We start from the raw sequence: 13074 nt of genomic DNA on the forward strand, positions 1-13074 counted from the left end.
AAGAATCCACTGCTTTGCTCCTGGCATGTTAAAAGATGCTTGCCCTCAACCCCTCTATTCACTGCCAGCATGTTCTGTCTGTCTAAGCCGCTGCACATCCACATTATAAGAAGTTACATCTTTTCTTTATTTGATATTTACATCCAGGTACAAGGAAGAGAGAGGAAAATAGTCCTACCAAGAATGCACACAGATTTCTAAATAAATATTTAGAAGTGCTAGCAAAGCAACATGGGATGTATGCTTCTCAATTGTCAGACCTGTGCTTTGAAATAAGCAGCAATTAAATCAGAGTCAGTATTGTTAAGAGGTTGTGTATATTAGTGGCACTTAGCAGAGTGATAGTGAACTAAAGCAGAGTACTAAAGATGAATCTCCTTTCTGTTATAAACTCTTCCCACCAACACAAAACGTATTTAAACAGCATCCAATATAAACATAGGAACAATGTAAGCCACTCACTTCCCCTTCTTTCTGACTTACTGCAAATCCTTCGTGGCCTTGTTTTCCTATTTCTTAATTCTTTCCCCCCTTTTGCATAAAGGATCTATCGGTATCAGTCACACGACTACGCCTTCAGTAGCAACGAGGGTTTGCTTCATGCTCTCGGAGGGGCCGACTTCCTTCAGATGCTGAATCGTACCATTGATGAGGCCATGCAGAAGGCTGGCTTCTCTCAGAAGTTCATCATGGTTCCCCCCATCCCCCATAAACCCTTTGCAGTCTGTTCAGCTCTCGTAACATCACAAGCTTGCACTCACTACTTGTGTTCTGTGAACTGGGGGCAGCTCAATTCTATATAGGTTTGCCAAGAAGTTCCCATTGTTGGGGAAGTTAGGTCTAACCACACATACAACCGGACGAGGTGCTAAAAGGGCTGAGTCACTTCAGGCTGCAGAGCTGGTTGTGGCCAACAGGCACTGGTGTGGGAGAAATCAACACAACCCATTGAACAGAGGCACGCTGTGGAAATCTTGGCTGAGTGGCCAGGCCAGTGGACTACAGCAAGGTCACAGCATCGCCAGAGAGCAAGTTGGTGTGGTGGTTGCAGGGAGCAAAACTGGTAGAAAGATGACACCCATCTTCAAAACCTACCTCCTCAGCAAGGCCATGGTTTTCCCTTAGGAAGTCTTATGAGCATATGGCAAGAATCAGAATAGCAAGAGAAGCTCCTCCAGAATGCAACTGTCCACCAGCTGATCCGCAGTTGTATGGGAGCTCACAGTTATCTGCACCCACCTGCTGGGGGAAGCAACAGTGACCCACCTGCTGGGGAAGGTGGATTCAAGATGGCGACACCAGCTCCAACGTTTACATCGAGTCGGTCTGGAAACAATGGAAAGCTGTAAAATAACAGAACCGACTAAGCTTTTCCCACCGCTACCCCCTCCTTACCTTGCTAAGGACCCTCCCGTCCTCCCATCATCTCCCTGTTTGGGTTTGGAGAGATGGAGAGGGGGAAGAGACTGCGAGGAGCTGCGGCCGCTGACAACGCCGTCATTATTGGGGCATTGTTTGTATCGAGCTACAGTCGATGAAAAAGCAAAGCTAGGAACGGAAGGTGAAGCAGGGAAGGGGCAGGCGACGAGGAAGAACAAACTCCGAGCGAGCAACCGGGTCCGTTTATTTCATCGCTGGTCTATTGTGCCGTGCCAGGACACGCCCGTGACTCGCGAGAAAGTTTACCGGCCCGCCTCCTGATCTTAGGCAGCTGGATGGGCGCGGTAGCTGTGAGGGTTCTCACCGCCGTCGCTGCTTCTGCCGTCCTACACTATCTGGCCCGTGGGGAAGAGAGGTCTGTCAGACAAGCCGACCCCACCCTCCACTATTGTTTGTGGTGGTGTGTGGGAGGAGAATATCGCTGCTAAGGGAAGGAGAGTTGCGCCCGTTGTTCCTGTTAGATCATCGTCCTTCCCTGTGGGACCTCTGCCTGGCACACAAGTATCTTGCGAGACCGGCCCCAGATACCCATCCAGCGCGGTCTGACTTTCACCATCTGTCCCGCTTGGAGGGATGCATAAGTTGGCTGAGGTGGTCTGGAAGATCTAGGGCCGGCAGGAAGAGGAGAACATCACGCCTAGGGAAAAGGAACTTGCTGCTACTGCTGCTGGTGGATTATCATCGCTATCTCCACCACTTTTGGGGGCGTTTTAAGGGCGGGCGTCTGCCTGAGCGGGGAAGCTGACACTGGGGCATGTGCTACTCACAGGGGAGTGGGGGGGAAAGGGTGGGAGGCCATTGTATACTGAGGCTGGGTGGCAGATGCTGGGGGAGAGCTAGGGGCAGGTCAGGTCAGATAAGAGGAACCAGAGAGAGATGCATAATATCTGTCCCTCGTTCCAGGCCTGCCCGGAACCAACAGATAGCTGGGGGATGCTTCACTCCATACTCTGGCCTTTGATTACTGCTGTGCAATGCCAGGTCTGTCACCCAAAAGACATCTCTCATCCATGATATGATATTGGATGAGGGCGCGGACCTGGCATGTATTACGGAAACCTGGCTAGATGAAGCTTCTGCTCCTATTCTGGCTGCCATGTGCCTGGCTGGGTTTTCGTATGCACAGCAGCCGAGGGTCAGTAGTCAGGGAGGGGGAGTGGCGGTTATTTATTGAAGGTCCTTGGTTCTCACCAGACCCCCTCTCTATGGGACCAGGGTGGCTGACTGCATGTACTGGAGGTTGGGCCCAAAGGGCAGTCTAGGGATTCTGCTCGTGTACCGCCCACCCCGCGGCACGACGGACTCCCTGGCCGAGGTGCTGGGGGTGGTCTCGGATGTGCGGGTGCAGTCCCCAAACCTTCTGGTATTGGGGGACTTTAACGTACATTCGGAGGCCAGTCTCACTGGGGCACCTCGGGACTTCCTGGAAACCATGGCTTCCTGGGAGCTGCACCTTATTTCAATGGGGCCCACCCATGTAGCCGGTCATGCACTCGACCTTGTGTTTGTCTCGGGAGAGGAGGGGAGTGATCTGAAAATTGGGGGTACATCCATCACCCCCTTGTCATGGTCAGACCACTGTCTGGTGAGGATGGACCTTTTGCTACCACAAACCCTCCGTGGGGTTGGAGGGCCCATTAAGATGGTCCGCCCCAGGCGTCTGATGGATCCTGATGGATTCCTGAATGCGCTTGGGGATACGTTGGAGCAAGCACACAGCCACTCCGCTGAAGCCCTGGTGGAGGGCTGGAATGCCGCGATCACCGGGGCATTAGACCGTGTGGCTCCAAAACGCCCTCTCCCCCTGAACAGAACTCAGACGGCACCGTGGTTTACCCCACGGTTGTGAACTCTGAGGCGGGAGGTGAGACGGCTAGAGCGCCAGTGGCGGAAATCTCGCTCTGAGGACAATCGAACACATGTTAGAGCTGCTGCAGCAGCCTATCATGTGGCAATAAGGGCAGCAAAAGAAGATTTTTATGCTGCCTCTATTGCATCTGCAGAGTGTTGTCCCAGGAGACTGTTCCAAGTGGTCCGGAGCCTGGTCGGTCCAGTTGCTCCGGCACCGATGGAGCGTGATAAGGTCTCCTGTGACAAGTTTGCTAAACACTTTGCAGATAAAATTGATCATATTAAAAGTGATATTCCGTACACTGTGGATACAGGGAGTGAGCCAGAGGTGACCAGTGTTGCCTTGGTGGCGTGGGATTGGTTCCAGCTTCTTCCCTCTGATGAAGTGGACAAGGTGCTTTCAACCCTAAAGCCAACCACCTGCCTACTCGATCCTTGCCCTTCGTGGCTCATTATGAGCTGCAAAGATAGACTGGGTGAGGGGATCAAGCTGGTGGTAAATACATCGCTTGAAGAGGGAGTAATGCCATCACTGCTCAAGGAGGCAATAATAAAACCAATCTTAAAAAAGCCCTCCTTGGACCCTCAAGATCTGAATAACTTTCGCCCAGTCTCAAATGTGCCATTCTTAGGCAAGGCGGCTGAACGGGTGGTGGCTAAACAGTTGCAAGCACACTTGGAAGAAGCGGATTATCTGGATCCATTTCAGTCGGGCTTTAGACCGGGGCATGGGACGGAAACAGCCTTGGTCGCCTTGGTAGATGAGGAGGAGGTCGTGGGATAGAGGCGAATGCACCTTCCTTGTCCTCCTTGATCTCTCAGCGGCTTTTGATACCGTTGACCACACTATCCTCTTGGACCGCCTGCAGAGCTTAGGCATAGGGGGCACTGTATTGCAGTGGTTCCATTCCTTCCTCTCTGGGAGATACCAAAGAGTAGCACTGGAGGAGGTTTCGGATCCTTGGCCTCTCACTTGTGGGGTGCCACAGGGTTCTATCCTCTCTCCAATGCTCTTTAACTTCTATATAAAGCCGCTGGGGGCAATCATCAGGAGATTTGGGCTGCAGTGTCATCAGTATGCGGATGACACGCAGCTCTATCTCTCATTTAAATCTTTACCGGGGTTGGCTGTGGAAACCCTATCCAAGTGTCTGGAGTCGGTGAGTGGCTGGATGGGAAGGAATAAGCTGAAGCTGAATCCTGACAAAACTGAAGTGCTGTTTGTGGGAGACAAAGGAAGGTTGGGGGATACAGACCTGGTGCTTAACGGGGTACGTTTGCCCCTAAAAGACCAGGTCCGTAGCCTGGGGGTCGTTCTTGACTCCCAGCTGTCCATGGAGGCTCAAGTTTCAGCGGTGAGCCGGGCAGCTCTGTATCAACTTCATCTGATATGGAGGCTACGCCCCTACCTTCCCAACCATCTGCTCCCACCGGTGGTACATGCCCTGGTCACCACTCGCCTAGACTACTGTAATGCGCTCTACGTGGGGTTACCCTTGAAAACGGTTTGGAAATTACAACTGGTACAGAATGCGGTGGCTTGTCTTATTAAAGGCAGCCGCCGGCAAGATCACATCACTCCTGTGTTGAAGGAGTTGCACTGGTTACCAGTTGTTTACTGAGCCCAATTCAAGGTGTTGGTCTTAACCTTTAAAACCCTATACGGTTGTGGCCCAGTTTATCTGAAGGAGCGCCTCCAGCATCGGCAGGGATGCCCCTCAACAAGATCAGCCTCAGAAGACCTTCTCTGGATCCCACCTGTCAAAACAGCTAGACTGGTGAGGACTCGAGAGAGGGCCTTCTCAATTGTGGCCCCCACCCTATGGAATTCTCTCCCAACTGATCTACGCCATGCCCTGTCTATGATGAGCTTCTGCCGGACCTTGAAGACCTGGCTTTTCAGGCAGGCTTTTGGGGTGGGTTAGGTTCTTACTGTTTTTTTAATTTTTTAATTGTTTTATGTACTGTTTTACCTTGTACGTCGCCCAGAGTGGCTGGACAACCAGCCAGATGGGCGACTAATAAATTTAATAATTAATTAATAAATAAATAAATCAGATGGTAACTCCAGTTATGAGAGTCAACTATGGACAAGGTGCTAACATCAATAGCTTTGTGGGTAAGTGGGGAAGTTTGTTTTAAGTGTGTAGGTTTGTATCTTGCTGTAACGTGAAGGTTCAGGGACAGAGTACAATAAAGGTGAAGGGCTGTAGCCCAGTGGTAAAGCACTTGCCTTGCATGTAGAAGGTTGCAGGTTCAATCCCCGGCATCTCTAGGTAGGGTTGGAAAAGACTCCTGCCTAAAATTCTGGAGAGCTGCTTCTAGTCAGTGCAGACAGTACTGAGCTAGATGGACTAATGGTCTGACTCAGTTGACTCAAGGCAGCTTCCTCTGTGGTGAGCCAGTGTGGCCTAGTGGCTAGAGTGTTGGCCTATGACCTGGGAGACCAGTGTTCGAATCCCCACACAGCCCTGAAGCTCCCTGGGAGACCTTGGGCCAGTCACTGCCTCTCAGCCTCAGAGGGAGGCAATGGTAAACCCCCTCTGAATACCACTTACCATGAAAACCCTATTCGTAGGATCGGGATTGACTTGGAGGCAGTCCATTTCCATTTTATGTTCCTAAAATAACTCAGCATGTTTTATATATCAGCAAAGCAATACTCTTTAGAGCAGGGATATTTTTAATTCAAAAATGCTGGAGGCCAAATTTCCATGAGATACCCAGTGGTGGCCTCTTCTGCAACTTTTAATAAAAATAGTTGTTTCCATCTTGATGGCCATTTAACAAGTTCCTTTTCCTGATGCCCGCCTCCCAGTGCATTTGGTTTCTTTTTCCTAGGTGTAGAACTTTGCATTTATGCCTGTTAAATTTCATTCTGTTTTCTGCACAATGTTCCAGCCTATTAAGATCCCTTTGAATTTTGTTTCTGTTTTCCAGGGTATTACCTATCCCTCCCAATTTTGTATCACCTGCAGATTTGATAAGCGTTCCCTGCACCTCCTCATCAAAATAAAATAAAAATGTTGAAGAGCCCTGAGCCCAGGACTGAGCTCTGCGGTACCCCGCTCATTACCTCCCCCCAATTTGAGGAGCCATTGATAAGCACTCTTTGAGTACGATTGTGTAGTCAACTGTGGATCTGATAGTCGTTCCATCCAGCCCACATTTAGCTAGCTTGCTAATCAGAATACCATGGGGCACTTTGTCAAAAGCTTTGATGAAGTGAAGATATATTATGTCCTCAGCATTCACACAGACTACCAGAGAGCTAACCCAATCAAAAAATGAGGTAAGATGTCTGGTAGGATTTGTTCTTGATAAATCCATGTCAACTTCTAGTATTCACTGCATTGTTTTCAAGGTGCTTACAGACTGACCACTTTATAATCTGCTCCAGATTTTTCCAGGTATTGATGTCAGGCTGACTAGTCTGTAGTTCCCCAGTTCCTTCTTTTTGCCCTTTTTGAAGGTAGGGAACAACATTAGTCCTCCTCCAGACATCTGGCACTTCACCCATCCTCCACGATTTCACAAAGATAATAGCCAGTAGTTCCAAGAGTTCTTCAGCCAGTTCCTTCAATGCTCTAGGATGCAGTTAATCAGGCCCTGGAGATTTGAACTTGTTCAAAATGATTATGTATTCCTTGACCATTTGTCTAGCAATCTCAAGCTGCCATCTTGCCCCTTCAACTTCATATTTCCCAGGAGGGTCATAGACCCTCTTTTGGGAGGAGACTGAGCCAAAGAAGAAATTGAGCACTTCTGCGTTTTCTGTTCTCGGGTCATCTCAAAGCTTTTTGTGCAGACACATTGGTTTCTTCTGCTGTCTTCCACCTTTTTTCCTTGATGGAATTGTTTGCCATTGCTTTATAACTTCCTTTTTTAGAAACCAAATAAGGGATCAAAATGCCCTTGAAGTATTTAAAGAACAAACTAGTAAAACCTTCAGGACCTGCCAATTTGTTGGGTTTCAGAGCTTTTAACTGCCTCAAGAACCTTGTATAATCTGTTCATCACACTTCTTACATAACAGTTCCCTAATCATTCCAATGACTGACAGGGAACTGTCAAAACAACTGTCTCTTAGTTAAAAAAATGGGGTGACTCCAAGCTGAAACTCATTGTTGGGTGACAGTCCTGTATAAGCCACTGAAGTGGGGCGGGGGCACAGGAGAGAAAGCACGTAGGACTAAGCATTGGCAATCTATGTCTATCTGCGCAGTGTGCCACCAGTATTTACAGGAAAAGGTAGCAACATCACATAGCAAAGTGAAAGGACGATCACTGACTTTGAATCATGCAGACGAAGCAGGATTTTCCTTGAATAAAAACAGGCAAGGGCCACCAGGTGCTGAGAGAAAAATTAGAAACACACCAAGAACCTGAAAGAAAAGTCTGGGTAATATTAACTGAAATTGTTATGATTATCCCTTTACCCATCTTAAAGCAGACAGGACTAACTGCGCTAGTATACTAAAGTGCACAAATTGAGTGTTCACTGTTTTACTGTCCAGTTATGCATCTCCCTTAAAGAATCCCCCGGCTTATACACTGTGACACTGGATGTTTAACACAAGTACACAAAGTAAGACTACTTTTGTTGAGTGGCAAGTCAGATATAAAAAAATATAAATGTAATCCACTGTTTTGGCAACAGAGGAGATTGTATGTATTTAGTTCTATCACACTTATTTACTAGAGGCTGTACTTAACAGTGATTCATTTGACAGCCATTTGCCACAAGGAGCAACACTATTCCAAGTGCAATTTAAGCCCGTTCAAAGCAGTAGAAAAAGGTGATCTTAAATGCAGTTTATCTGGCCTATGAATTTCAGGCACGACTGTTTATGCTATCCACTATTAGTGTATCAGGCAAAAAGCAGAGACTTGCAACGTGCTCCAAAAAAAGACAACACTTTATGCATACTGGCCTTTTGCTATTAAAGTGGAAAGAGAAACTCTGAGTTATGCTGGGTAAGGACTATGTTCAAGGGCCTATATTGGTCTCTTCTCAGTTATCCTTGCGCGTTCTAGTTAGGGATGTTGCCATTTCGACTGCATTCTATTGAACTGAGAGGTGGTTCCTTTCCATATTCCTTTACCACTATCTTGTGCTGTTCACCCCTGCAACACAAGAAACACAGAGAACCCCAAAACCCTGCCTGTCAATAACTTTGGGGACGGGGAGAGAAGAGTCTAACCCAGCTGCAACTATGCACACTTACCTGGAAGTAAGTCCCCTTGACCTCAGTGGGGCTTACTTCTGAGTAGGCATGTATAGGATTGCATTGTTGAAGGCTCTGGCTGTTCTCTTTTCTCTCTGCCTCACCCCCCCACCGCACTAGCTAATACAATTTGTCCTGATGTTTTCCCAGCCTCTCTTTTCTCAGAAGAGATTAAAAAAACCCTCCCTCACCCTGCATTTCTTTTGTTTGCTGTTCATTCTCCTCTATTCCTACTTTCTCCCACCCACCCAATCCCTCCCTTCACCACTGCCTCCTCCCCCTGAACCATATTTAATCCTCTCCCCTTCTCTCAGAAAGGAGAGAGCAGGTCGGCCAGTTTCTCGTAACAATAACAAACAGCAAAGCAAACATAGGCTGGTCAGTTTAACGATATATTCCATGCAGCATTTAAAAATCCAGTGCCAGGAAAAGCCACGGACATTTGTAGCATTCAGGATTGGTTTGCAGAGATAGCAGACTGGCAAACCATGGGGAACCCAGTGTCAAATTTGAATTTTGCAAAAATTATTACCTATACCTAGTTATTAGTCCTCTCTTAAAGAGAGTAGACAGCATTCATTTATGATCCTAAAGCCAAGAGTTTGTTTTCCTGCTACTTGCTAGAAGAATTAATTCTTCGACCTGTTTATCTGAGGAAAGAATTGCATGGAAGAAAATATCAGGTATCATTCTTATCCTGTTAATGCACTGAAAAACCAACAATGTGCATTCCAAACGGCTCTGAATTTACTTTTTTTAAAAAAGCAAAACCCAATTTTAACCATTTATTTAAAAAAAAATCACAAGGAACGTGCAATTCCTGTAAAATATACAATACAAAAACAGAGATATCCACATTGTAGCAGAATCCACTGGTTCATTCATACTCTTTCCAAGGCTTCTAGCATAATGATGCTGTTTCCTCGTATTACCTAGAAATCAAAACAGTGAAGGTTAAACACCTACTAATGACTGCCAGCGAAAGCAGCTGGTCTAGCACAGCGGGGAGGAGAGCCTGGCTGGGAGTCCAGAGTCTGTGAGTTCAAATCCCTGCTCGCGTCTCCTGGGCATCAAAGGCCAGCTAAAGATCACCCCCACAGGGAGTGGCTCAGGGGTTACATGCCCTGCCACCTGTGCAGCCGTGGGCAAGCTGCAGAGTCCCAAGGAGCCCAGTTGCCCCCCAGCTGGCAGTTGCGGACAATGAAGGGGCTGGCTTGTGCAGCTGTGGCAAGCTGAGCAGGCCCTAGCCAGTTGGGAAGGACTCGCCTCAGAGGGAGGCAATGGGAAACCCCCTCTGAATACCGCTTACCATGAAAACCCTATTCATAGGGTAGCCATACGTGGGAATCGACTTGAAGGCAGTCCATATACATATAATGACTGCCAGCAGACTTTAAAAAATTATAGTCTAACGCACACAAAAAACTTTCCCGCATCACTAAAAACTCCAGCTGCAGTCACCACACTTCAGTACTTAAAGCTTTTTTTTAAAAAAAATCCTGCTTTTATTGGGTCAAAACCTCTTAAAGAGAACATTTAAACATTAGTCACACTCTGAGGTGACCCACTGCGAAATCAATTGATAACAATTGGTCTACTTGTGATCATGACTAACTGGATTATCAGCAAAAGCATTTTAACCTCATAAGTGAAAAAAGCAAAATAAAAAGACCTGTAAGTCTTCACCTGGTGCTTGAAGGAGAAACTCTGTGCCAAGTGAGCCTCCCTGGGGAGACACATCTGAAGATGGTGCACAACTACAAAAGTCTATTGTGAGTTTCTACCCAAATGCACTTTGGGGGGGGGAAGAATCATGAGGCATCTCAATAATTGGACAGGTTCATTTGCAAGGAGGTAGTCCTTAAGACAGTCTGGACCCAAACCATATGAGGGCCAAGTTAAAGCCAGCCCCTTGGCCATTCTCAAAATCTCAGCTATTCCAGGAAAATGGGACAAGAAAACACTTAATGCATTAAGGAGAAAACGCAGCCAGATCCTTTCACAAAGGTTCAAACTAGATCCACAATGACACTTAATATGATAGTTAACGATAACAGTGGTTATCAACCTTCTTACTATATTTATTTATATATTATAGCAACCCACAACTCCAAATTTGTTTGCCTGTCTGTGCCCTGGTTCGGACGTTGTTGGGGCGCCCAGTACGCCTGTTGCTGCTACTGCAGCACTCTGCTACACTGCTTGCCCTGGCTGGAGAGGAACAATTTCATCGCTGGCTGCTGTTTTTTGTGTGTATGGATTAGTGTGGTGTGAATGACTGTATGATTGTTGCTGTTATTGCGTCCTTTTAAGAACGGCCAGTGTTGTTAATATAGTTGCGGCTCTGAGTTTGCAACATTTTTAACTCATTGCTACCACCTGGATGTAATAAATAGCTTTGAATGTCTTTATGCTTTGTGAATGATTGAATTGTTACTATATGTGAGTCTTTAGTTGGAATTGTGTTGTAGTTTAATATTGTTTGAGTGTATTGAGTGTATGTTTATTGTATTGTATTATTGATTAAGTGTGTGTATGTGTGTGTATTTTGATATAAATTTTTGGTATTATTTGTTATTATTTGGTATGAATGTGATCAGGTGTGTGTGTATTGGTGCTTTTATCTGTTTTAACATGTGCCTGGGAGAGCGTATTATACATCAATCGGGGAGACCTTCGGGGGCCCCAATTAGCGTAGTGACGGGTAATGGGAGGTATGGTGTTGTGAGGAGAACATGCCAGATAAGGGGAACTCGTCCCAGACAAGTAGTGTCTGTTCCGGTTCTCCTCACATCCCCAGGACTGCTGGTTGTCCTATCAGTCAGCCTTCGGATCTCCATATGCTGTTGTTAAACGCCAGGTCGGTACAACATAAGATCTCCCTTGTTTATGATTTAATTGTGGAGGAGGCGGCTGACCTGGCGTGTATAACCGAGACCTGGGTGGGTGATATGGGAGGAGTTGCTCTTTCCCAGCTTTGCCCACCTGGGTACATGGTTCAGCATTATGGTAGAGCCGAAAGTCGGGGAGGTGGGGTTGCCATGGTCTATAGGAGTTCTTTCTCACTCTCCAAGCACCCTGTACAGATGATGACTGGTTTGGAGTGTCTCCACCTTGCGCTGGGCCAGAGAGACAGGTTGGGAATTTTGTTGGTGTACCGCCCGCCCTGCTGCTCAACAAATTCCCTAACTGAGCTGACAGAGGTAGTCTCGGAGATATTGTTGCAGTCCCCTAGACTGTTGGTACTGGGGGACTTCAACGTTCATGCCGAGACTGCTTTATCTGGGGCGGCTCAGGAGTTCATGGCGTCCATGACAACCATGGGGCTGTCTCAGTTTGTTACTGGCCCGACGCATGTGTCGGGACATACCCTTGATTTGATCTTCGCCACTGGGCAGGGAGATGGTGATCTGGAGGTTGGGGATTTTTCATCTACCCCATTGTCATGGACAGATCACCGCTTGCTGAGGTTTAGGCTTACGGCGACCCTTTCCCTCTGCAAGGGTGGGGGACCTATTAAATTGGTCCGCCCCCGGACACTAATGGATCCTGAGGGTTTCCAAAGGGCTCTAGGGGATTTTCCGACTGAGAAGACTGGCGCTCCTGTTGAAGCCCTGGTTGAACTGTGGAATACGGAGATGACCCGGGCGGTTGACACAATCGCTCCCATGCACCCCCTCCTATGTAGAGCTCATACAGCCCCATGGTATACCCCGGAGCTGAGAGCGATGAAGCAAGAGAGGAGGAGGCTTGAGTGCAGATGGAGGCGCACTCCTGACGAATGCAATTATGCCTTGGTAAGTGCCTGCTCTAAGCGATATACAGCAGCGGTGAGGGCAGCAAAAAAGAGTTATTTTGCTGTCAGTATTAAGGCATCACTCTCCTGCCTAGCGGAGCTTTTTAAAACTGTACGAGGGCTTTTACATCTTGGCCCTCGGGATACTATAGATTCATCTGTAGCCCATTGTGATGAGTTTGCTGGACACTTCCAAACTAAGATCGCTTGCATTCGTCAGGACTTAGACTCCAATATTATAGCAGTTGGATTCAATGAAGCATCCAGACCACGTTCTTGTCCTCATTTATTGGATGAGTTTCAGTTGGTGCAGCTTGAGGATGTTGACAAGATCCTTGGACTGGTGCGGGCGACCACGTCTGTGCTGGATCCTTGCCCCTCTTGGCTGGTGAAAGCTGGCAGGACCGGAACCGCCGGCTGGGCCAAGGAGGTCATCAATGCCTCTTTGCGAGAGGGTGTGGTCCCTGACTGCCTAAAAGCGGCGGTAGTGAGACCGCTCCTGAAGAAACCCTCCTTGGACCCAGATAACTTGAACAACTATAGACCTGTGGCGAATGTTCCATTCCTGGGCAAGGTTCTGGAACGGGTGGTGGCCGGCCAGCTCCAGGGACTCTTGGATGACACTGATTATCTTGATCCGTTTCAATCCGGTTTTAGGCCTGGGTTTGGTACCGAAACAGCCTTGGTCGCCCTGTATGATGACCTTTGTCGGGAGAGGGACAGGGGGAGTGTGACCCTGTTGATTCTCCTTGATCTCTC

General features: G+C 47.7%; 1 protein-coding gene across 2 annotated transcripts in view; it reads right to left on the bottom strand.

Moving 5' to 3' along the window:
• The window catches only part of SNRPG (small nuclear ribonucleoprotein polypeptide G), a 45053-nt gene that overhangs the window by 27065 nt on the left and 4914 nt on the right, over positions 1-13074 (bottom strand). The window contains exon 4 of one of the 2 annotated variants that reach the window (XM_061592763.1): positions 9292-9451. The exons of the other annotated variant lie outside the window; for it this stretch is intronic. Within the exon in view, the coding sequence (XP_061448747.1) occupies positions 9401-9451 (51 nt within the window). The 3' untranslated portion in view covers positions 9292-9400. Of the gene's footprint in view, positions 1-9291; positions 9452-13074 lie in introns of those variants that run through there. 2 annotated transcript variants of the gene reach the window in all.

The sequence above is a fragment of the Rhineura floridana genome, chromosome 12, assembly GCF_030035675.1.
Source record: "Rhineura floridana isolate rRhiFlo1 chromosome 12, rRhiFlo1.hap2, whole genome shotgun sequence".
NCBI classification, from domain to species: domain Eukaryota; kingdom Metazoa; phylum Chordata; class Lepidosauria; order Squamata; family Rhineuridae; genus Rhineura; species Rhineura floridana.